At 38.0% G+C, this 26,024-nt stretch overlaps 1 protein-coding gene across 1 annotated transcript; it reads left to right on the top strand.

Annotated features, from left to right (window-relative positions):
- The first annotated feature begins 218 nt into the window (after positions 1 to 218).
- SGMS2 (sphingomyelin synthase 2) lies at positions 219 to 21,811 on the top strand. The gene is made up of 8 exons (XM_008576883.1): positions 219 to 652; position 747; positions 835 to 854; positions 4,283 to 4,400; positions 9,417 to 9,570; positions 13,838 to 14,004; positions 15,299 to 15,558; positions 21,735 to 21,811. The coding sequence occupies exons 1-7, from the start codon at positions 219 to 221 to the stop codon at positions 15,500 to 15,502; spliced, it is 1,098 nt and encodes a 365-aa protein (XP_008575105.1). The 3' UTR covers positions 15,503 to 15,558; positions 21,735 to 21,811.
- The last annotated feature ends 4,213 nt before the right edge of the window (positions 21,812 to 26,024 follow it).

The following is a 26,024-nucleotide window of genomic DNA, read 5'->3' as shown; positions in this document are numbered from 1 at the left end:
GAGAATTGCCTTCCTTTCCTGAAAGTAGTGAATGTACGGCAGATACCTACGTGGGAGGAGCAATAATCCAATGGCTACCTTCTATGTTTTGTATTAGGAAACAAAATCAGTTGTAAGTGCCCATGTTGATCTTGGAAATAGAAGGATTAAAAAAAATTAAGTTTCCACAGAGAACAAGAACTTTACCATCTGCTTTTTGATCTGAAGACTGGGGGACAATGGATATCATAGAGACAGCGAAACTTGAGGAACATATGGAAAACCAGACCAACGACCCTGCAAACACTTACACAAGACCCACTGAGCCTGTTGAAGAAGAAAACAAAAATGGCAGTGGTAAACCCAAGAGCTTATCCAATGGGCTGCGAAAGGGCACCAAAAAGTACCCGGACTATATCCAGATTGCTATGCCCTCTGAATCAAGGAACAAATTTCCCCCAGAGTGGTGGAAAACGGGCATTGCCTTCGTGTATGCACTCTTCAACCTCGTCTTGACCACCGTCATGATCACAGTTGTGCACGAGAGGGTCCCTCCCAAGGAGCTCAGCCCTCCACTCCCAGACAAGTTTTTTGATTACATTGACCGGGTGAAATGGGCATTTTCTGTATCAGAAATAAATGGGATTATATTAGTTGGATTATGGATCACCCAGTGGCTGTTGTATCTCATATTAATACCTAACTATAATGAGAACAAAGGCATACTTAAGAAAAACATATAACCTTTAAAAGGATAAAACATCTAGAGTTTTCAAAACCCATGACCGGGTGAAATGGGCATTTTCTGTATCAGAAATAAATGGGATTATATTAGTTGGATTATGGATCACCCAGTGGCTGTTTCTGAGATACAAGTAAGTAGTTCTAACATGTTTTTGGAGTTTGTCATTGGTTTGTTTTTAAGTGAGTAGATGTGTAACTGAAATTATTTTTCTCAGTTTTTCCCTAATAAACTCAGTCTTAGACATTTGATGAAAGCAATAGAAATAACACACAGCATTGTGTGTTATTGAGCTTCTGTGTATGAAAGTTTCAAGCATACAGCAGTACTATGGCGGGTGATTCAGAGTTTATGAATTTAAGGTGCAGTTTGTAATTTCTAGTTACTCAGCACTATGGTATTTGCATGATAAGTCAAGAGGCTTGGAAAGAAATAACATTCACTTCGTCATGCTTGTGTTATTTCAGGCTCTTGACAGGTAGGGAAAGGAGTGGACCGGGGAACTTATTTCTCCATTACTCATCATATGATGACTGTGTTTGTCAATAGTCAATAGCCTGCTTTGAGGTTTGCCTCTATTCAGTTCTCAAATTTATGTTTCTTTTCTTTTTGCTTATTGGCCATCCATTCTCAACACTTTGTGAATTTAGAACTGGGTCCATGTGGTTTTGGTTTTAGATTTCTTAAGTAAACTTGCTTTCTCGTTTCCCCCTAGCACCACAAAGAAGCTCATGGTTCACTGGGTTCATCCTCCCGTTTTGGAATAGTAGGAGTCAGGAAGTAGTAAGCCAGGTACTTTGGCTTTGAGGACACTTAAAAATTGAACATAGCTCTGAAGTGGTTACTTCTCCTTCTCTGTGTGAATTCTGACTTCTAGTCCATAAAACTAAGGCCCCTCAATTCCCCTTTTCATCTCATTCTTCATTCAGACGTTTGTTTTCTACTAGGAATCTAGTAATTAAATCACTCAAATAAGAGTTTGATCAAAACTCTGCCCATAATCTGGGGATTTTAAAAATGTAATGAATGCAACATACTTGACACAATTTGACAATTCAAAATCAAATAGATTTTAATATTAATGCCACAAGGTGGTATTTTTTAGAATTTACATCTTATTGTTTTTTCAGTTGCTATTCCTTTGTGTTTAGAGTAATACAATCTATCTCCGCCAAAGAGTTCCCCAAATGCAACTTTGCAGTTTTGAAAACTTATTCCACAAACTAAAGTTGTTCCTAAGCATTTTTCTTAATATAACTCTCCTAATATGTTTCCTTCATATATTTAAGTAAAAGACACAGCTGTCAATTGTCTTTTATTTAGTAAAAGTAAATTGCTTCTGAAATTGTTATGGCATACTTTATGCTAAAAGTAAAGAACATATTAGTTGAACTTTAGTGTTTTTCTTTTTAGTGTCTGGCGTTGACACTGAATATAAGAGAGCCTAGTTGGGTCATAGGCTTGCTTTCTCCTTTAATTCACAGCAGTTTTATTGATATATGTGTGAAAGAGAAATTTTCCAGGGTCTGGTAAGTACCTGGACTCCGCCCTGAAGTACAGTCTTCACCTCAATTTATTTGAATCTTCATCTAGGTAGTTAACTGCCTCTCCACCACCACCTTGGATTTTACTACGGTCACATAGCTGAGCCACACACTTTAATTACATCCACTGACTGTTTCAGTCACGAATCATACCAGTTTGCCTTTTACTTTTGAAGTAGAATTGGGTCTTATATAGTAGTAACTAATGGAATAATTCTTATAACCTGTTTTGAACATCCAGCTGAATGAGAAATCTTACTTGTTCTCTATCGTTTAAAAGCACTTTTCAAAGCTAGGGGAAGAAATCATCAGCAATAGTTCTTTTTCTAAATAAGGCTGCAGAGTACATGTTTCACCTTCTAAGTTAGTTTTCTGTTCTGAGTACAGCTGAATTCAGAATGCTGGAATGAACATAATTGATTCATCACAATTTCTGCTTATTACTTCACCTTATCTGATAGCATGGAACAATTCAAAACAGTGCTCTTTTGGGGCCTGGGGTTGAATCAAAGGGTGAGTCATTTTTCACTTCAAGGGGAGAGACTCAGCACTGTTTATCACCAGCTCTTTTTCAGTACTAGAAAGGTCAGAGCTAGAATAGCAGTTTTTTTTTTTTTTTTTTTTTTAAGGACCTTGGAATAGATAAATACTTTCATCTATCAGTCTAGGTGATGTGTCTTTGTTTGTTTGTTTGTTTGTTTATTTATTGACCCCAGAAACACTGGAATATTCTTAAAATAGCTATAGGAGAAAGGCAGCTAAAATATATATTTGTACATAATTCTTTAAATTAGAAGTTCCAACACTTACCTGCATTCAACCTTGATTCATGTCAGAACCACACCTTGGAGAAAACTTAAAATATGCCACATTCCTGAAACTGCCTGTTTTTCCAGAAGTCTTTGATCAGTACCAGTGTTGAAAAGTTGGAGAGCTCTGAAAGTGGGAGACCTAGAGTAATGTATTTTATGCACTAGGGAAGTTGCAACTAGCAATCCTAGAGGCTTTAAGGAATCCCACTCATCTTTTAATCCCCAGAGCTCATAGACCTAACTACATGACAGAAAGGGAGTTTCGTCTTCAGCTGGAAGTGAGGACACTCAGAACCCTTGTGCCCATTCAGGTATCCTTGAGGCAGTGGTGTAGTGTCAAAGCCTTTCCCTTTGGAGGACAGCGTGCTCAGAGCCTGGGGACCAGTCCCTCAGACTGAGGACTCAGGTAATGAAGCACAGGGACTAAAGCTAGTCAAGACAACTATCTTCACAAAAAAATATAAAGTGAAAAAGAATTTGGAGGATTGTTTTTCCTTTTTTTGATCAAGATTGGATAAATTAAGAGTAAATGTATCCATTTACAGCTTCTTTATTAAATGTTCTTAAATGTACGAGGGCCACTTTGGACATCTTCAAAATACAACTCTCTGAAAAGCTATTTGGTCACAGAGAAAATAGTTCATGCCTAAGTCATCAGAATTCCTGTGTTCCCAAGTAAACCTTGTTCATATAACTTGGGTTAAATGAGTTGTCACATTTCCCTATGTGTCTAATTATGTAAAATCACCTTGGTTCATTAGTGAATTCCTCTGTGACCATGGCTCGCTTACGCCTTTGGTATGTTCTCAAGAGAGTTCTAGTAATGCAGTGAGTTGACTGAGAACACAGAGACATTCATTGAATTCTCTGGCAAAGGGTGACATTTTTTTAGAAGAGGTGATTATCTGGACTCTTAGTGGATGTCAGTTTCCTCACTCCCCACACACTCATTCCTTTTGGGCCCCAAACCTCCTAGATTTACTGTAGTTTGTGGATCTTCATTTCTGGAAACTGAGGTGCAATCTCTTTATGGAATTGTAGGGATGGACAGCTCACAAATAAGCCTTTAAACTCTGGGAGACTGGTTTGTTTATGTCATTCTGTATTAATTATTTTTTTCTTCTGTCAAAACATAGTTTTATATTGCACTAAGAACAAAAACTGACCAGTGAACTTGTGTTTCCCCATCCCTGTTTTTCCTTTAGGTCAATAGTGGGGCGCAGATTCTTTTTTATCGTTGGGACTTTATACTTGTATCGCTGTATTACAATGTACGTTACTACTCTTCCTGTGCCTGGAATGCATTTCCAGTGTGCTCCAAAGGTAAGCAACGCTTAATTACCATTTAGAGGAAATCAAGAAAACAGTTTTTGAACACCTGCTCTCTATCATACATACTTCTAGATGCTTTCATGTGTGTTAACTGAAATCTGGTTTATTTTCTATTTTTCTTTAGATTTAGGGGGAAGAAATTAAAACGTATTCATTAAAAAGTCTATCTTTCTGCATAAAAATTTCATTTTCTGCTACCTGCAAATTACCATTGGGTGTTTGACTCCCTGCTTTTTTACCCTCTCATTATTCATTCTATAAGTATTCAGCTTACATACAAGGCACTATAGTAACCAAAGTAAAGTCCCTCTTCTGGAGGTGAAATTCTGTTGAGGGATGACAAATGATAAATTCATAACTTGTCACATGATGATAAGCCAGGTGATTGTCAGGTGAACAGTAGAGCTGAGTAAGGGTGAAAGGGAGTGTGAGGGCAGGTGCTATTATACAGAGAGGTCAGGAAAGCCTTCTTTAATAAGAAAACATCTGGCAGAAACCAAGACGAGAAAGTGAGCCATGTGGATGGGACGAGAGCTTCAGGCCAAGAAAATAGCCTGGTCACAGTGGGTTCAAGGAAGAGCAGTGTGGCCAGTGTGGTGAGTGGAGTTGTGATGGGTCAGGGTGGTGCAGGCCACAGATCCCATTGGGCCCTATGTCCATTGTAGGAACTTCAACTTTGGTGTGGCTGTGGAAGTGATGGGAAGTCGCTCAACTTGGGACATGTTTTGAAGGTAGGAGCAATACGATGTGTTAATAATAAGTTGGACATAGGTTTGAGAGAAAGAGTCAAGGATGACCCCAAAGTGTTTAGCAGCTGGAAAGATAGATTGGTCTTTTGCTGAGATATAGTGTGAAGATGTTTGCTGAAACTGTCTTCAGCAGGAATTACAGTTTCTCTATGAAGAGTTAGTTCTCAGAGAGCTTTTAATCATCTCAGACCCCAGTGTGTTCTGGTTTATGAAATGGAAGCTTGCAAATCTCATGCTTTCTGGACAAGGGAATGAAGTTTAACATCATATTTTACTGAAGACTAAGCAGATATCTGAGGTGAAAGAAAAATAGAGTTGTTCTGAAGAAGTCAGTAGTCTCCACCAAATATAGGTGTGGTTGGAAGAAGCTATAATTTTCTAAAGCCATCAAAGCAGAAAGTGTCTGTAATTAAAACAGTGTACATATTGAATTTAAACATTGGCCGATTTTTAGTGAAACTAATTTAAGGCATGGGAGGGGTTCAAAAGCATAATAAACAGTTCTAATGGGCTGTTGCAATGTGTTAAATGGAGAAACAGCCACAGAGAGGAAGACAGGCTCATCCTAGTAACGGATGAGGTTTGCAAAGATGAATTGCTATGACTACAGAAAGAAAACAAATTAAAGATTGTCTTCTGTGGAACAGTTGCAATTTTCAGAAGCCACATCAGTAAATGTGCCGCTGGGCCACCAAGCTACAGATACATATAATGGAAACTCAGGTGACATCTTTCTAATCATCTACCATGTTCAGTTGTCAGGACGTCTTCCTGAGGCATAGCAGGCTCTAGGTGCCTGAATCGTGGTTCAGTAAAACAAACACAAGTCACTTTGTTTGACTAGAGGTGATGTGGTGTTATAGAACAGAAGTCAGAATTGCATTCTAAATTTGGTTCGCTCACTGGCTCTGAGTGCTGCTTAGATTTTTGTGGTTACAAGGCTATTAGATAAATCTACCCGTTTCCTGTATTGCTGACTCTATAGAATGCCCTTCATGACTATGAGCAATGACAGAACTTTGCATACTGCAACCACTCGCTATGGGAAGTTATCAGATCTAGTGACTGTTGCCCAATACTACTTGTTACTCACCAGATGTGATCACTACAAGAGCCATTGCAGTGAGATCCTTGGCTTTCACAGTTTCCCGGTTGCCCTCTCCCTTTTCCACCCTACACTGTAAGTCCTTTGCTTACAATTTACTTCAGCCACCAACCCAAGCTTTGATTTGCAGTCAGAAATTTTGTGTGTTTAGATACCTTTTGGTCCAGTTATTATGAAATGATTTAGCTTTTCAAACCATTTTGCCACATAGAAGAATGTTTGGCTGGGATAGTGGGCATGCCCCTTCCCTGAGAAAGCTTTCTGGGGCTGGCTCTCCCTCTCATCCTGGCCATAGATGGCCAAAGGACTTCTTTTATTTTTTATTTTTATTTTATTTTTTTATTTTTTATTTTTTGTCTTTTATCTTTTTCCGTGTCCAGCAACGGATCGCAACCCTCAGTGTTGCCCCCGTACCGGACCAGGGACCGGCAACGGGATCGCAACCCTTGGTGCTGCTCCCGCGCCTCGCTCAGCCAGTGAGCGGGAACCGGTCCGTATGTGGGATCCGAACCCTCGGGCGGGAGCGCCGCCGCGCTTCTCAAGCGGCGCACTTATCCAGTGCGCCACCGGGCCAGCCCCCAAAGGACTTCTTTTAATTAAAGGGACAGTGTGGATGAGGTTTCTCATTTGGCAGCAGCCACGGTGGGCTCTCGTGGACCTAATTTATGTTCATGGAAAGTGGCATAGGGAGGTCACAGTTGGAGGAACTTCTAGGTATACTGGAGCCTTCTTCTGGCTTGGCTGTTTTGATTGACGTTTCTCCTCTTAGGTTTCTATATCTGCAATTCCATATTCAGTAGTGGCATAGAATGGTGTCTGAAAACGAGGAAATTGATAGGAGAAAGAGCGTTTTGTGATGTGTGATTAGGAGATCCCAGTGAACTAGAATAGAACTAGAAAAAAACTTCATTAATCCTAATACTGTTCTCCCTCCCTTCTCCAGTTTTCTTTCTACCCTCTTCTTTTTTCTTTCTCTTCTTGAGGTTCTATTTAGCATTTATACTAAACATGATATGGTATCCAGGATAGCAGTGAGAGGATTGAGGAATTAAGAACTAAGACAGAGCAAGAAGGAGAGAGTCCTTCTGTTCTATAAAGGCGTAGTGACTCTCCATACTGCTGAAAGGAAGAGGGAAGAGGAAAAAAGGCGTGGCTTATTTCAGCTCCTAGTGTGTTTTTATCTTTGAATCCATCTAACCCCAAGTATAGGATTGGCTTCAAGTGTTTCTGCCCTTAGAAAATTATAGAGTTGAGATGGGTGAATAGATTTTTTTTTTTAAAGTCATTATGGTTTTGAAATGAAGAATAACGTGTCCATTTAAACTGGGAACACAGTGGTCAGGAAGAGTGTGTATACTTTGTATTTGATCTCAGTTTTGGCAGTTGTTTGTACCAACCTCGTGACAAGAAATTCCTCAAGGGCTGTGGCTGATCTGATAAAGCACATGGCTTGATTCTATCCTAGATAGCAAGGGCACGTCACATCATGCTAGCTAGTTTGTAGTATGCCTTTTCTGAGGTGTGCCTGGAGTGAGACCTGCGACTGTGTCACGGTCCTCTTACCGTCCTCAGTTGTGGATCCTGTCTTTTCGAGGCAGGATCACCCATTACTCAGTACGTTAAGTTTAAGGACTGTCTACTCTTGGCAACACACATACGTTCCCTTGGTTTTGCCACCTGGGCTTGCCATAGGCAAACTTACAAAGAAGGTGAAGTTTCTTTGAAAGCTCTGGTTTCTCACCCTACCTCTAATCATGTCTTATGTCATTTTCTGTGTAGTGCCTTTTTCCCAACCATCAAGCAATCATGGTGTGTTTGCCTTTTTACAAGGGTTTCTTGAACATCAGACGCATAAGATTTATTTTTTTTAATTGGGACATTTTTAGGCACCTCAAGAGGGAGGTTTTTAGGCAAGGAGTCTTGCCCTAATTCCTTACTGTACTAGATAGGATGGTTTTCTACCTGCTTTGGGGACTGACTTAATTTTTCTACTCCTAGACTTTCTCCCTGTCTATCTGTACATGTCTTACTCTCCTTTGCCATGTTGCATCCACATAGACAAGACATGGCCTTGTCTTTACCACTGAACTGTCTAACCCCTGTCATGGCTGCACTGGCCATGCTTCAGGGCTCCAGAAAAACCATCATTGAGTATAAAAGGCAGCATGTCCTACACCTGTCCTCCAGGTCTCAAATGAATAGTCAATGATGGTCTTTCTACATTTCTCTTCCATGTGTACTATTACTTGATCTCTTCCTGAATATCATTGTTTTCATTTTCTAAGCCTATTTTCTCTCTACTAGACTGATCTGAAACCCTTTATCTAGCCCCTCAGAATTTCAGTTTTTCAACTTTCCATGCCTACCATTTTGAATAGCTCCTTCTGGTATGCTTCTGTTTTAATAAGGTTTAAGCTTTTGACTATTGCCTCAAACTCCTGCCCTAACCCATCATCATTTCCCATGTCATCCTAGTGGCTTCTACAGGCTTCTGCACCCTTGTTCAAGGGAGCTGTCTTCTGAGCCTCTGCCCCAGCACATAGGTTGTTTCTTTGGGGGATGTTTTTCCTGATCAAAGCTACTCATTTTTAAAGCCGCCAGTACATTCCCCAATCCATCATTTTCAAACCTGCCGAAATTATTTAGTGAGTTTCAGCTCCTCTTTTAAACTATAAATGTTTTTATCAGACATTATTACAGCTCTATGTACACTTAAGGTTGCCCACTTAATACAGGGTAGCAGTATGCTATAGAATATTAGTAATGTGGCATGCAGCTGAATTGAATATTAAAATTCTGAAACCCTCACTTCCCCCCGCAAAAAGGATAGAAAGTAGCTTTGATCTGCTTTTTAGTGCTTAGCTGTGGTGAAGTCATTGGTTATTAATATTTTTAAAAGCTTTGCTCAAGGACACACCACCACTAAAACATATTATTAGTAACATATTGAATAATTTAAGGTTTGTCAATAAAACTTGCCAGCACAATGAATAAAACCCAGTTTGAGGAGCTTCCCCTTGGATTCTTTTTGACTTTTTAGGTTAAAAAGAAAAAAAAAATCACAACCTGGTGACCTTTCTAAGTGTCACACAATTAGGCTGAAAGATGATTTTATCGCCTTTAAATTTTCTTCCTAATTTTTGTGTCATTCAGCTCAATGGAGACTCTCAGGCAAAAGTACAACGGATTCTACGGTTGATTTCTGGTGGTGGATTGTCCATAACTGGATCACATATCTTGTGTGGAGACTTCCTCTTCAGTGGTCACACAGTTGTGCTGACACTTACTTATTTGTTCATCAAAGAATGTAAGTAATAGCACATTCCTCTGCACTGATTGCTGTTGTGGGAGGGATCCTGAGCCCCTGAAATTGATGGGAGCTCTTATTCTATTGGGATTGATAGCTATGAAAGAGACAGACTTGTGCGTGCGTGCGTGTGTGTGTGTGTGAGTGTGTGTGTGTATACTTTATCATTTCAACTAGTCATTTATGACTGAATGCTTAAAACCTGGCTTCTCTCAAGCATTTAGCATGCCTCCAGAACATCCCTCTTCTTGGTTAGTACTTCTCAAGGTCTAAATAGCTGTCTTAATATCGGAACTAAGAAGAACATAATTGTTATGTTTATCACAAAAACAATTGGCACATTCTAAAGCCAAGTGTAAATGACCTTTGAATGACTTGTATGACACTTTCAATCCATCATTCCAATAATTCAGTTAATGTTTTACCCTTTATAAAATGTTTCCTTGTCCCACTTTATTTTGATTTCATCATTTTGCAGCCACTTTCTATGCTTTAATAGGCATCTTCATGGGACATTTTGCCAATACTGATCATTTTCTTCTTAAGAAGAAATGAGGCAGCAAGAAGTTGAAGTCTTTTTTATATATTTATATACTCAGTTCCCATTGTACAAAATCCTTGTGTTTTCCAATAGCATTTATGGGTGAGGTAATACCTTGTTCATTGTAGGATTGAATTTGGTTTTAGCTGCCTCCCAGGTCTCATTTTTATAGATTTCTGCAGTTTAGTATAATTAGGCTCATTATCTCAGAGTCCTTTAGCAACAGTGATGCTTCTTCCTTCACGTTTGCAAAGTTGATCAGTGTTGACATTCAGTTTTAGTTCCAAGGTACACCATGCCAGTGTTTTTTAGAGGTTTATCTCAATTCTCTTCACTTAGCATATTCAAAAGGAGGTCTTCCAGCAGACAGTAGCTGAAGGAGGCCTCTCCTCCCCTGTCCTTGTTTCCCTCTTCTCTTGGCCCTCCATTAATCCATACAGCTGGACCCTGCTCCAATGGCAATGTAGACATCAAGGTTTACTTTCCAACTTCCAATGGTACAGAAGTGAATTCTTGCCCCACAGATTGCCTGGGGTTTTAGGTTTAAGTTCTGCTTTGAGAGCAATATGACAAAGAGTTGAGATTCTCTGTAGTAGAGGAAGTAAAGTCTTTGTGAGAGTTGTAGAGCTTCTGTGTTGTTTTCCTTTCAAGTTCTACATACAGACTGGCAGTAGGGGCAGTGGTGTGCTAAGTGTGGGGCCTTCGTCATACTTGACTAAAGGCTGAGGCCTGCTGACCCTTCCTCTTATTTCTGCCGTCACACTGTTGGGGAGGGGCTAGATCTGTCTCTGCACCATCGGGGGTGGTCGCTGCCATAAATTGAATCACTCCATTTCTTTTTTTTTTTTCTCCTTTTTGTCTTTTTTTGTGACTGGTAACGGGATTGCAACCCTTGGTGTCGTGCCCGTACCGTGACCGGCAACGGGATCGCAACCCTCGGTGTTGCACCCGCACCGCGCTCAACCAGTGAGCGGACCGGTCTCTATATGGGATCTGAATCCTCGGCAGGAGCGCCGCCGCACTCCCAAGCACCGCACTCTACCGAGTGCGCCACCGGGCCGGCCCATGAATCACTCCATTTCTGATACTTATTAATTGATTTTGTGGGGAGGGTGATGGTGAGTGTAATGATGTGTGTTATTTATGGTTCTGTTTTTTTCAATTTTTGGTGAGAAACAAAATGGCAATTCTGTAACATGTAATACAAAACTCAACTTTATAGTCAGTTCTGTACATAAACAGTGCATTCCATGTTTATGCCTATTTCCTGTGCAATTAGGAAAAACAATCACCTTCTAAATTATACTGTGTGTTATTGTTCTGAGTAAGTAGTGGTTCCAGTGGTTTCTTTGAAAAGTCTGCTTCTAGACTTAAATGGATCATCTATGGTGGGGTTTTTTTTGGTTTTTTATTTTGCTTTCCTGCTTTTTGATCAGTTTAGACTCTCCTTGTTTGCTCTGTTGTCATGAGTAGATTTAAATTTAGTCGTGAGAGCATATGAAAATGTGGGACCAGGATCATTTTGTCAGTAAGAGAGGGCTTTATACAGTTGTGCAAATATTATCATTGGGGCTTAGGTTCCTTATAAAATAAGCTTGGAGAAATCAGCGTAGCCGTTAGCACCGAGTGTCTGGCTAGTCAAAAAGACTTTTTTTTTTCTTAACCTTGCCACCTCACCAAGTCCGTTGTCTCTATTATTCAATGCCAACTAGGGCTAGGATCCCACACAGTGAAGCATATTATTTTGTGTGTGATCACCTTGTATCTCAGTGTTATTTCTATGGGTAGGAAGAGAACAAAGAGGATTAACCCTGTTGCCATTTCTGTTTCAAAATAGCTTATATTAAACCTTTTCTTTGGATCAGCCAGTGTTCTTAATAAATGTGTAGTGGTCCCAATATGGTAGCATAATAGGAAATATATTTTTATGTGAGAGCACTGCTAGGGTTTCCAACCATTCCTAAAATCTCACTTTTAATTCCATGATAGGAAAATTAACCCTTCAGGCCACCTCTTTTCTACTTACCTACTTCAGTTTGCTTCTTGTGAATAAACAAATACGAAATAGTTCTAGTTCACCCAAACATTTTGAACTTTTAAGGTAAATAACAGCTGACCTATAAGTACCATTCAATGGTCAATGAAAAGGTGAGAGCAGTGATAATCCTTGGTTAATTTTTTTTTCTTTAAATGAACTAGACCCCTTTTCAGTAAGTGGGGTTTTAAATAGCTTAATGGGAATAGCTGCTGTTACCACCCAAGTGTGGTTTAGGTCAGTTCACTTAAACTTATATCTATGACTACTTCTTAAAATAAAGAACTTCACAAATATAAGTGCCATTTAAGAATTAAAATGCTATAAAATTGTAGAGCACAGTGCTTTGCTAATTCAACTAATTTATACTAGACTTGAAAAGCATATTGCTAAATTAAAATTTAGAAACCTTCTCTGTAGAAGTGTAGTGTGAGACCTTAGGGAGGGTTGAGGTCTGTGGTGCTGGAGAATGCATATTTATTGAGGCCTCCAGATTTCTAAATGTTGGTTCAATATTTAATGTTCTGAGCCTAACAGAACGGTTATGGGGACTACAAGAATAAGGCCTCTCGCAACAATAAAATTCTGGGATTCTATGAGTTATCTGCTAGAACTTAGTGGCAGGATGAAGCAACTGAGAAGCAATAAGGAGCGCATCCAAAACTAGAAAATCAGACTTTCAAATGCAAGTACGGGTTTATTTTCTTACTGTTCTATTTGGGACCAACAGAGAGGGCAACTTTTTTACTAAAAAATATTCTGTATTTGAATTTTACCTGATTTGGTATTCCATCTGAAGTTCTGAAAATGAATCCTTTGGCTATTCAACCACTTTTCTACACATGAAAGTAAATATCACTATGAATGTAAACAGTAAAACATGAAATAAATTTCAGTTTATTGGATTATTAACTTTTATTATGAGCCAATAAAGCTTTAAAATACAGGGGGGAGAAAGAACACATGACCAGGTTATTAGAGATGAACTCTGGTTCCAGTTGTTTCTGTCATTTACACTTGCATAAGAAGGCTGCAGGGTGCATGATCGTGTTTAACGTGATGAGTGCTGTGACCAATGGAGTGAACTTCTTGGTAGCCTCCCCAGGAAAGCTGAAAGTCCATAAGTGAATGGGCAGGAATCCTAAGCTTTGCTAGGGAGTGGTTCATAGTTATTATTGGCAATACAGAAAAAAATTGCTGAGAATCGAAATATTGCTAGCCACAATGCCATTCTCCCCCACCCCCACCTCTCCACACCTGGAAAAATCAAAGTAAATTTAAGACCTGAAACTCCTGCTTTCTCAATTCTCCCCTTATTTTCATAGACAACTACCTTTTCTTTTGATCCCTACTGTTTTTCTTCCCTTTGGCGTCCTATATTTGAGCCGATGTGAACCAATTTCAGCCAACCTAATAAGAAATAGTTCGTGCTAGCAGTGGGCAAGGCCTAGACTATCTAACATTACCAACCTCCCCAGTGACTGACCTGCTGCTACCTGTGGTCTCCTCTTCCCCCCTCCTACCTGAGCAAATCCTGGGCAGTTCATAGTGACTCATTTTAGATGATCAGTTTTCTACTTCCAGTGACTTCCCGATCCTAGATTATTCTACTTCAGGTCATGAGGCCAGATTGTACACATTAAATTCATCTCTGGGAATCTTATTAACTCTGTCATTTTTCTACTGTCCAGATTCACCTCGTCACTTCTGGTGGTATCATTTAATCTGCTGGCTGCTGAGTGCTGCCGGGATCATCTGCATTCTTGTAGCACATGAACACTATACTGTCGATGTGATCATTGCTTATTATATCACAACACGGCTGTTTTGGTGGTACCATTCAATGGCCAATGAAAAGGTGAGAGCAGTGACGATGCTTGAATAACTCCTTTTCTTTAAATGCACTAGACCCCTTTTCAGAAAGTGGGGTTTTAAATAGCTTAATGGGGATAACTGCTGTTACCACCCAAATGTGGTTTAGGTCAGTTTGCTTAAACTTATGTCAATTACTGCTTCTTAAAGAACTTCACAAATACAAGTTCCATCTAAGAATAAAAATGCTATACAATTGTAGAGCACAGTGCTTTGCTAGTTCAACTAATTAATACTAGACTTGAAGAACCGTGTGTGCTAAATAAAAATCTGGAAACCTCCTCTGTAGAAGCATTGTGGAGAAGCTGGATAGGAGATGCTCCCGGCCCTTAAAAAACTTAAGTTAATGTTGAGAAAGAGATGGCAGCAGTTTCTAAAAATCAGGCACAATAAATAGCCTGTGAATTACTGGATTTGCTACATCTTTTGGTGATACGGTGCTCTCTGTCTTCCCTTCCTTACTTGTTTCTGATACTTCCTGTTCCCAGATGACCTTTTCTTTCTTCCCCCATTCATTCCTAAAGAGCTAGCTCAAACACTTTCTCTTCTGGGAAGTCTTCTCTAACTCCGGCTCTCTTCCTCTACTGCTGCCCTCCTCTGTGTTTTCCTAGCCTTGGTGTGTGTCCTTGGTGTAATAGAGTTAGTTCGTGCACCATAACTTATCTTTGCGTAGACTTGCTGTATTGTCTGGTGCATGTAATGTTTGGACAACTTGCGAGCAATTGAAATACGTCATTCCCTAAGGATCTCTATCCAACTCTTGGTGTCTTCTAATAATGCCCTTTCTATGGATTACTTTATTTCTCTTTGTTGCTATATTTCCTATTTTGTAGTCTCCTATTTCCATCTTCCTTCTTACATTTCCATCTAGGTGGCTCCTCACACCACTGAACCAAAATTTTCATCTTTTCTCTTAAATGTGTTCAACCTTCTAAGCTTTCCTCTCACTCTTTTGTCTTCCTTGGTTCCCAGATATGTCCACTCATGCATCCTGAAAATTATTCCTCTGGAATAATTCTCACATCCATTCCTGATAGTCCATTCTTACTGGAATTGTAGGCAGAAGAAATTGCACAAGCCACAAAGAGAAAAAGGCCTCTAGGTGTGTTGGAGACCATAGTCATGGCAGAGTTAGGGAAAAGGCATGAGAAAAACTGCCATGTGATCTGGATTCTACATACCCTGTTAAGTTACAAAGAATTACAATTTAACTAAGAAAAAAACTAGGATGCTAATCGCGAAAGATATGTCTCATTTTACTTTTTTCCTACTATTTACAGAACTTGAAGGTCTCTTCACAGACTAATTTCTTGTCTAGAGCGTGGTGGTTCCCCATCTTTTATTTTTTTGAGAAAAATGTGCAAGGCTCAATTCCCTGCTGCTTCTCTTGGCCATTGTCTTGGCCTCCAGGCTGCTTCAAGTCATCATGCAAAAAGTATTCGCGGGTCCAGAAGATCGGTGAAGATAATGAGAAATCTACCTGAGGAGCAAAACAAAGGCATCAGCTCTTATACCAAAAGAGTTCATGCTGTAACCAAAGGTATAGTTTTGTTTTTTTATTTTAGGAGAACTGACTAGTAAATGAAGAATTGGACCAAATTTCATGCAAATGATTAGGAAAATGAACGAAGTATTACTGATTGACTCATTTTTTTAATTCATGCTGGGAAAGATATATTCTCCTGTGGCTCTTCATTCATTGGTGACAAGCCCCAACACTGGGATTTTACTAATGAGCTTGTTAAAGAGGTGCCAAAGAACATGCTACTCCTTTCCTTATTCTTTGTCCACTAAAATCCTCTACTTCAGAATTTTTTCAGGATTTTTTCCTCCCAAGGTCAGAAGAATTTGTTAATGTTTTAAATAAAATATCTGGATATATACAGCCACTGTGCAAATAGTATAACCTAATATTGAGAGTGGTTTTTAGCATTAGGTTTAGTGAGAGGGAGATTCATGGGTTGTGTGTCAACTTTGTGAGAACTTTGTTTCTACCCTGTCATGAGGAAGGTTAGGGTCCGGTCTGGGAATGCGCACTGCTGCTACCACCCAGTGCACAATGTATCACTTCTACCTTTTTCTGTTTTTAACTCATAATTTTATTTTAAGAAAGTCGATCCAAGTAAATATGAAAGTACTTGATATATCCCACAGATTTTACATACGTGAACATATTTCACTTTAAAATCTCTGTGACAGATACATAGGAAACGTGAGGATGTTTCTGCTAGTTGGGTGTGTACACTCTTAGATGTCTGCCTGGTCAGTTTGCCCCAGGGCAGTCAAATGCTCTAGCACAGGCTAAAAACATGTATGTGAACTGATGCTCACGGCACTCAGGGAACAAGCCTATTTCCCTTTCAGGTCTGCCCTGGTGTGAGATCTGTTTGAGGGCTCCTGATTGGAACTCAAATTCTTTTAATTACATTTCATTGAAAAGAATTTCTTCCTAGTTACATTGTGCTTTATGGAAAAACCATGATGGAGCCTGAAAGTTTAATGTATTCTTGCCTTTTAGCAAGAGACTCAGCTTCTCATAGACTCGTTCTGGGGACATATAACACAATTGAGTAATTTTACTTTTACCCTATGAAAATTATAACATGGTGCTGCACTATACTATACTGTTGGAATCAGTGCATTAGATAGTTACAGCTACACAGTAAAGGGGGATAATTGTTTCTAAATTTCTTTGAGGTGATGCTAAAAAGATGTTTTTAAAAATCCGAACATGTTTAATGCTGTCAGATTGAGTGCATTATTTAATGCTATTGACTCTTTTGGATAATTGTCTTAATTTTTTAACTACTTGGAGGTTAATCTGGAAGATTTCTCATAACCTTGGAAAAAGGTTTATGGTTACAAAGTCATCAACACTAGGGCAGATGGTGGAGAGGCCAGTTGGGATGGGAGGAGGAAGTTATATTTATATTGAAGGTGAAATTTTCCCTTTACCTAGAATAGAAAACATTCTTAAATTTATCACTATAAACTAGTCAGCCTTGATTATACAAAATTGACCTTTTAATTGCTTGAGAAAAGCACAATACAAATCTGTTCAGAAGAGTCATCATCCTTTGGTGCTGAAATTATGTGTATGTTTTCAGGGTGGCTCTTTTGTATAATAGAAGAAATTGCAAAAAGAAAGGTAGTTGAATTGAAAGGCAGGAAGAGAGACTCTGTAATCTGGTTATATTATATTAAACAAGAATTGAAAACCCTAAACATCCTTGGCAAGCTTTGAAACAAGGATTTTTCTTGTATTTCTTATTAAATAAACCAATAATAAATGTATATCCAGCTTCTGATGTGTTTAGACATAATTCTATATGTTCACTTATTAAGTAGTGACACTTGTGATAGAACAAAGCATTCTGCTTGAAAACACTGATTTTGAATTCTTATTGTCTGAGTAGGAGGCAAATCATCTGACACCGAAGCCTGGGTTTTGCTCTCCTAACAGTGATATTTCCCTTGGGCCTCTAATCCAAATAAAGCAATCTGATATATCTTAGGGCCTTATTCAGCTGGGTCTTGGACAACCCACTTTTCTTCAATTGAATAAGGGAAAGTTTTAAGCTTTAAAAATAATCGCGTATTGATTATTGGACACCCTGGAAACAGTAAGCCTTGCATTTTAGTCGATTAATCCAGTTTTAAAAAAAATAACATCACCTTTTAAGGAACTTTAAAAACACCTGTGACCCCAGGTGAGGACACTACTGCTCCCATGTTCTTTACATATGTCATAGCTCTCTAATAGATGTTGAGGAAGCATGTGGCTTAAAAGTAAGGGGGAGAAAATTAAAATTTCAAGATTGGAAAAATAAGAGAAATAGTAAAACTCATTTACATGTAGGAGAGCAAACTTGGGATTTAACCCGACATGCCACTTTGAGATATAAAACATAAAACAATTATGATCTTGCCTTTAACACAGTCAATTTTCAGCATACCTTTTCTTTGCCAATGAAGATACAGATCTCACGCACCATCCATGATTTTCTAGGTCTGTGCTCCTGCTCAAAGTATTTGCTGTGGTTTAATCCTTTAGTGAAATATCTGTAACATATAATTCCTTTAAAGTATGCCACATATTTCTGTTTTTTATGCCAGCTGGTACAGGGATCAAACCCTGGACCTTGTTGTTATCAGCACCATGCTCTAACCAACTGAGTTAACTGGCCAGCTTCCACATTTTTTTCCTAAACGCTTTCAAATGGAAATGAGGTTGTCTCAGATTCTAGGTTTTGAGCTCCTCCACAGGATCTGAAAATAAAGCATTCTTTCCCGGTTCCATTTGAATGAATTGTGAATTTGTTATTTAATTTACTGGCATCTTGGTATACAAGTTTTGCTGGAGAAGTGAGCTTTGCGTCTCTAGTCTGGTTTGTGGATTATGCTTCATTAGATTTCTTTGCTGTATTACCAGTGCCCCCTGGTGGCAATATGCTATATGACTTGGAACACAAACACCACTTTTTAAAGTGTATCTTCAAGTTTTTAAAAAGCATTTGTCTTTTATTATTTTTGCCAGTAATTTGAAAGTATCGTGTGAAAGAAATTATTTTGAAAGCATTAAAAACCTTCCCCAAAGGGAAAATGTGCTCAGATCATAGGCAGTTGCAATTCTAATCTTTTATGCATTTGATCAAGGAAAATTTACAAACCATTTTTACCTCTCACTATCACAATCATTAATGTCTCCTTTTATAGCTACCTACACTTTGTTTACTTTGAAACACCAAGTTGGCTGCCTTTTTATTATTATCATTTACATCCTAGAACTCATGCAGTTTCTTTTAATTGAAAGTTCACATCTTGTTCCTTGAATATTTTGAACATTTCTTTCTTAACTCTTTTTGTTGTTTTTGTTTTGCACTGTAAAAGTTATTAAAATTTAAGCCGGTCTTAACACACTCACCTCTGTAGCATAAGGAAGTGTGAGAAGGAATTTCTTAATTAATGAGTTTACATGTTTAAATCAAGCATATTATAAGTTATATGCCATGTGTTGAAGGCTTTTCTATTTGTATGTATAAAGACTCTTGGTATTTTTGTTTTTAATGTCATTGTGTTGCAATAATTTAACTCCTTTTACTGAAAATATTTCTTCTGTTAAGTAGCGCTCTTGACTTCAATACCCAAACACTGAAAATCATATCAAAGGTACCCAAAGATAAGTTTTTATAAAGATACACAGTTTATGAGTTCTGATTTATTTAATACTCATTAATCTAACTATGCTATGTTCTAAATGAATCATGAATGAGAAGAATACTTTATTATGGAATTATTTAAAACTCCTTTAAAAGAAAATGAAGAAACTATAAACATAAGCTAATCTGGTTGCCAAGTTGGAATTCATTATTTAATTTACCTCCTATGCAATGATTAATGCTGCAAAATGTACGGTTATGTTACAGTATGTTCACAAAAGAAATATTATTACAAGGCTTGAGAGGTAGCCAATTGCATTTTTTTGAAAACTTAATGTACTGTTTCAATGTGTTAAGTGCCTTGTTGTAAAGTAAAATTTTAAGTCTGGAATTCATTATTTTCCTGACATATATTTTTCATTATGATACCTACTGTATGCTATTGTAATAGTTTTATTAAATGCTTTCATTTTAATCAAATATGTTCAGAAGGTCTTTTCTCCTGCCCACAGTACCTTAATCATTGGTCTATCATACAGGATTTGAATTCAGGTTCTTTTTTTAATAAAGAGGAAATTATCTTTGTTTAGGAATATGTTTTTCATGCTTGTGCCTTTGTGTTTGTAAAAATATTTCAGGAGGAATTTAGTTCATAGTTTCTACTTCTGAAATGCCATTTTACATTTACATTTTTAAGTGCCTAATTGTTAGAACTAATTTATGTTTCTATTCTAAAGAGGATATATGTACTTGGTTTCTAATCTCTTTGGTTTTGCTTAAAAAAAAAAAAAATGCAAGAGCCTATACTTTGTATTTTTACCCAATAAACCACAATGACGTCTACGGTCTTTGCAAAATTAGTATTACTGTTTCTTTCAATTTTTTTTTAATGTTTTTTAAAAGATTTCTTAAATTTACTTTTACAATACTAGTTAAAACCGCAAGAGGGTTATTCTCTTCAAGCACTATTTTTAAAATAAGGTGGTAACCTTCAATTAATGGATTATAGTGGAATAATACCCAACAATATGAGGTTATTCATGGAGAAGAAAAAAATCAGTTACATGCTCCATGATTCAGATTCTCATTGTTCACAAGGGGACAAAATCATTGATTTTTCAAAAACAGCATAATCCTTTCTGTCACTCAGTTCTGAAACAAATGTTTCCTCCTTCCTTACAGAGGGGGCCCTGGGGCAATGTACTCAACTGGACTTCCCTGTCATTGTAACTGGAGGTTGCAGTAAGTTGTTTTTGGACTCCCTGGTGAAAATGAGTGTGATGTCCAAAAAGATAAATTTAGTAAGAGCAATTCAGTGGGGTGAGGGGCGTAGGGTAAGATAATATTTAGGTTCGAAGATTAAGTTCTTGAATATAGTCCATGTTTTATCCTTGGATTATCTGGAAATGATAGAGCATAGGTCAGAATAGTTTTCCCACCACCTCTACCCAGGCCTTGGGTGAGAAGCTTATCAGGGGGATGGTCCTGCCCTGTTTGAAACATTGGCATGCTGGTTTTGCTGGCTGTAGGCTCAAGGACTCCCCTTATCTAGAATGCATTGTGCAAGAAACTAACATGAACTCATTTATCATTACAAGGAACTAACAGCTTTTATTAACAGGCTAATTCTCTCTGGGTTCTATTTTTTTTTTTTTTTCTTTATATGAAAGCTCTTGGATGTGCCTCCTATTAGTGGATAAAAATCTCTGGGCATTTTTGAAAGTGCTGATAGTGAAATATTTTAAAGTAGTGGTTCTCTCAAGCTAACTCTAATAAGGAATTAATAGGCAACTTTACAACTACAGGTAAAGTGGCATTTTGCATTGTACTAATCATGGGCAAGTTTCATAAGTAATAAAACCACTTTAAAACTCACAATAAGGATGGTGGGTAGGAAAAATATTTATCATCCATGCCTGGGTTGAGACTTCTACCTCAGAGCTGTTGATCTAAGGATTAGAGTGTAGTGGTGTATTCAAACAAGTCTTCCCACCAGGATTAGTATGCAATGAATAGATCAAAGGTTTCAGCTAGTTTCACTAAAAGATGAATACACATTCACTTCCTGCGACCTTCATCCCTTCCTCACCACATTTAAGGACAAGAAAGCATCATCCATATACCTACTTAACCATGGACTCAGCTTCAAGTCTGTAAGGCTTTTTTTTTCACTGTTAGTCATTACAGTCTTGACTTGCAAAGAGCATTCAGTCTCTCCAGATGATAATGCTGTGTTGTTTAGAGGTGACCACAAGATTTGCTTATACTCGTCGTCTTTGATATTTTTAATCTGCTGAGAGATAGGAAGACAGGAGACTAGACTTTATTTACCAAGCATCTGAGTGCCACTACAGCTGTTGATAAGTGAAATTCCTACTGTTAGATCAGATCTTTTAAAATTCAGTTGCATAAAATATGGTGTCTTGGATTTGCAAGGTTAAGGAAATGTTGGGGAGGGTCTTCATAACTAACCAGCTAGATGTTCCAGGGAGCTTATTACTTTTTGGATGCATTGTCACAGGATTTTATCATGTTTTTCTGTTTTTCTATTTAATAGAATTTCAATCAGGCATCAGATTTTATTTCATCTATGTTGGGAGAGGCGATCTGCCATGCCTCCATCTCAGATGAGCACCCATCTCAGCACATTTTTGCTGGGCATGCCAAGAATACAAGGCCCTGAGCACTGTTACCCAGGCCATTTCTCAGGATTGTGTCTGCAGTGAACCACCTTGAAGGATGAGGTAGCACATCACCCCAATAAAGAGAAGGCTTGTTTCTGCTACTGTAAAGCAGTAAAAACCCTAAGCTCATTGTTCCTCGGCTGAGATGCAAACCAATGCACATGTAGCATCCATGTTGACCCCTCAAGTTGCCCCATGTGATCTGGAGATCAAAGTGAGCCAAAGAAACCACAATGACACTTTGGCTACTATTGTGCCATGAGTAATTTGTCTCTGACCCAGTAGTCTTGTGTCTTCTCCCAGCATCTATGAAACAGGAACAGGCTAACTTATTGGTTTGTAAGTAGGTAAAGTCATAGACGCTTCACAAATCATGACGTCGAACATTTCATTTTCTCCTAATACATAAGAATAGCAGAAGTGCAATACTGGATTATTCGCTAATATAAATTAGGATAGTAAGGGATTATGCACTACTATGTATATATATTGCACGTTTAATTTACATGTGGCACCTGTAATGAGGCATAGTATTTTACAGTTCATGCTTGACATACATTCTTTAATCTTCACAAAACCCTGTGAAGTAAGCAAGGCAAGAGGTGGTGACCCTATTTTATGAGATGAAAGGGTTCACAAATGTTAGAGCTGGAACTTGAGTTTGGTTTTCACTGGCTATAGTTTGCTGCCTCACTGTCATAATTACTGTGGCCACCATCACAGTTAAGAGTTTTGTTGTTTTTAAGGCAAAAATCGTGGTTCTCATTTCCTTATCAGCCAATTAGTTTAAGAGCTAACTGGTCCCTGGAACTTGTACTTTGTCAGATGCTACTGGTTTTTCTTTTTTTTTTTTTTTCTCTCTTTTTGTCTTTTTCCGTGTCCGGCAATGGATCGCAACCCTCAGTGTCGCCCCCGTACCGGACCGGGAACGGGATCGCAGCCCTCGGTGTTGCTCCCGCGCCTCGCTCAGCCAGTGAGCGGGAACCGGTCTGTATGTGGGATCCGAACCCTCGGGCGGGAGCGCTGCCGCGCTTCCCAAGCGGCGCACTGTAGCAGTGCGCCACCGGGCCGGCCTGCTACTGGTTTTTCTTACAGTTGCAATTTACTACATTTCAAAGGAGAGAGAAGTCAGCTCCTAGTACAAAATGGATTGAACACAAAAGAATCCCCAAGTTTTTGAGCTCACAAATTTGTTAGAATAAAACAAATTGTCAGTGACTTTTAATGTCACATGTTTAAGCTTATATTTCCAAAGGCCCCACCGTGCCTGCCTTTCCCACATTTGCATACTCACCAGGTACTTGAATTGTTCTGCTGTATGCCTCCAGAAACTTCCAGAAAAGTGAGTAATGAATTGCTACTCACTTCATTCAATGAAGTGAGAGAACAATTCATTCATTCAATGTAATTTTTGGCTCACCCTGGCCCTGCTGCCCTTGACCATGGAATTAAGAGTGATCATTTTATCCCAGTCACAAGTAGCTACAGCTGATCCATCACAGTGGCACTGTATGTCTGGTACCGTTTTGTACAACATAGTAACAGTGTAACAATGTTACTGCGTTTCACCAGTAACTAGTGAGCTGATTTTTGAATGACCTTCCTATACACTGGGGAGAACACTAGATGCAATCACCAAAGCATCTTGAGATTAAATGATATTAAAGAGAGTTAAGCTCAAAAGCAGAAACAGGTTTTAAAGGTTGTTTTGCTATACAGCAGACTTCCCAAAAGAAGTGGTGAGAAATCTGCTGAGTTAGCAAGCCCAATTAAGCAGCATATTAAAAGTGGGATTTATTCCTGGAGTGAAAGGATGGTTTAACATGTGAAAATAAACCAATGTAATATACCACATTTACAAAACGAAGAGGGTAAAAACACATCATTTAAACTGATGCAAAAAAAATCATTTTACAAGTTTCAACACCTTTTCATGATAAACACTCAACAAACTAGGAATAAAAGGAAATTACTCAACATAATTAAGGCTATATACGAGGGTACTTCAAAAAGTTCATGGGTTTGTATTATCTTTTAATTCTATTTTTCCACAGACTTTTTGAAGTACCCTCATATGAAAAACCCATATATGACATATACTCAATGGTGACTGAAAGCTTTTACTCTAAGATCAGGAACAAGACAAGAATGTCCACTTCTCTTTATTCAACACAGTATTAGAAGTTTTAGCCAGGGCAATCAGGCAAGAAAAAGAAATAAAAAGCATCTTTACTAGAAAGGAAGAAATAAAATTAACTGTTTGCAGATGATGTGTTCTTACATGTAGAAAACTCTAAAGATTCAACAAGAAAACTTAGATGTAATAAATGAAGTCAGCAAAGTTACAGGATACAAGATCAACACAAAAATCAGTTGTGTATCTATACATTAAAATGAACAATCTGAAAAAGAAATTAAGAAAACAATTCCATTTACAACAGCATCAAAAGAATAGAATACTTAGGAATAAATTTAACCAGAGAGGCAAAAGACTTGTACGCTGAAAAGTAAAAAATATTGCTGAAAGAAATTAAAGATCTAAATAAATGGGAAGACATCTCATGTTCATGGATTGGATGACTTAATATTGTTAAGATGACAACACTAACCAAAGTGATGTAGAGATTCAATGCAATCTCTATCAAAATCCCAGTGGTGGTGGTGTTTTTTGTTTGTTTGTTTGTTTGTTTTCACAGATATAGAAAAACCCACCTAAAAATTCATGTGGACTTTTTTCAGGGGATTAAAACAATAGCCAAGTTTGTCAGTATAGCCAAATTTTTCAGAATAGCCAAAATAATCTTGAAAAAGGATAGTTGAACTCATACTTCCTGATTTTAAAACTTACTACAAAGGTAAGTAGCCAAAATAGTAGCCAAAACAGTATGGTACTGGCATAAGGAAAGACATATAGACCAGTGGAATAAAAAGTGCAGAAATAAACTCTCACATTTATAGTCAATTTTTGACAAAGGTGTCAAGACCATTCAATGGGGAAAGGACAGTGTTTTCAACAAACAGTGCTGGGAAAACTGGATATCCACATACAAAAGAATGAAGTTAGATCTTTACCACCATATACAAAAATTAATCCAAAAATGGATCAAAGACCTAAATTTAAGAGCTAAAACTATGAAACTCAGAAGAAAGAGGCGAAAATCTTCATGACCTTGGATTGGGTAATTGTTTCTTAAGTATGACACCAAAAGAACAATCAATTTAAAAATATAGATTAATTGGACATTATCAAAATTAAAAACTTTTGTGCATCAACAAACATCAAGAGAGGGAAAAGACCATCCACAGAATGAGAGAAAATATTTGCAAATCATATCTCTGTTAAGGGATTTCAGAATATCTAAAGTGCTCTTACAACTCAACAATAAAACCAATTCAAAAATGGGTGTATGATTTAAACAGACATTTCTCTAAAGAATAAATGAAATAAATGTTCAGAAAGCACAAAAAAGATGCTCAGTAGGAAAAATGCAAGTTAAAACCATAATGAGATACATTTGACACCCATTAGGATGGCTATTAAGAAAAAAGAAAAAACAGAAAATGACCAGTTTTGATGAGGACATAGAGAAATTGAAATACTTCGCATTGCTGGTGGGAATGTAAACTAGTGCAGCTGCTGTGGAAGATACATTAGGCAGTTCCTCAAAAAGTTAAACATAGAATTATATGATCCAGCAATTCTACTCCTAGGTATATACTCAAACGAATGAAACCAGATACTTGGTTTCAAAAAGATCCTTCAACATTCATGTTCATAACAGCATTTTCACCATAGCCAAAAGATGGAAACAACCCATATTCATCAACAGATGAATGGAGAAACAAAATGTGGTTATACCATAAATGGAATATTATTCAGGCATAAAAAGAATGAAATTCTGACACATGCTACAAAATGTATAAACCCTGAAGACATTATGCTAAGTGAAATAATCCAGACACAGAAGGACAAATATTGTATGATTCTCCTTTTGTGAGGTACCTAGAATAGGCAAATGCATAGAGACAGAAAGTAGAATAGAGGTGATCAGGGCTGGGGGAAGGTGAGGATGGGGAGTTATTGCTTAATGGGCACAGAGTTTCTGTTTGGGGTGATAAAGTTCTGGAAACCGGTAATGGTGATGTTTCTGCAACAGTGTGAA

The sequence above is a fragment of the Galeopterus variegatus genome, unplaced genomic scaffold (assembly GCF_000696425.1).
Source record: "Galeopterus variegatus unplaced genomic scaffold, G_variegatus-3.0.2 Scaffold63, whole genome shotgun sequence".
NCBI classification, from domain to species: Eukaryota; Metazoa; Chordata; class Mammalia; order Dermoptera; family Cynocephalidae; genus Galeopterus; species Galeopterus variegatus.
The sequence above is the reverse complement of the archived record's forward strand: the minus strand, read 5'-3'. Positions and strand labels throughout refer to the sequence as shown.

What these genes read in the sequence shown, in the direction of transcription:
- SGMS2 (XM_008576883.1), top strand. Translation starts at nt 219, where the DNA reads ATGGATATCATAGAGACAGCGAAACTTGAGGAACATATGGAAAACCAG. An exon ending in TGGCTGTTTCTGAGATACAA is followed by an intron (nt 855 to 4,282) that starts GTAAGTAGTTCT and finishes TTTTTCCTTTAG; the next exon opens with GTCAATAGTGGGGCGCAGAT. An exon ending in ATTTCCAGTGTGCTCCAAAG is followed by an intron (nt 4,401 to 9,416) that starts GTAAGCAACGCT and finishes TGTGTCATTCAG; the next exon opens with CTCAATGGAGACTCTCAGGC.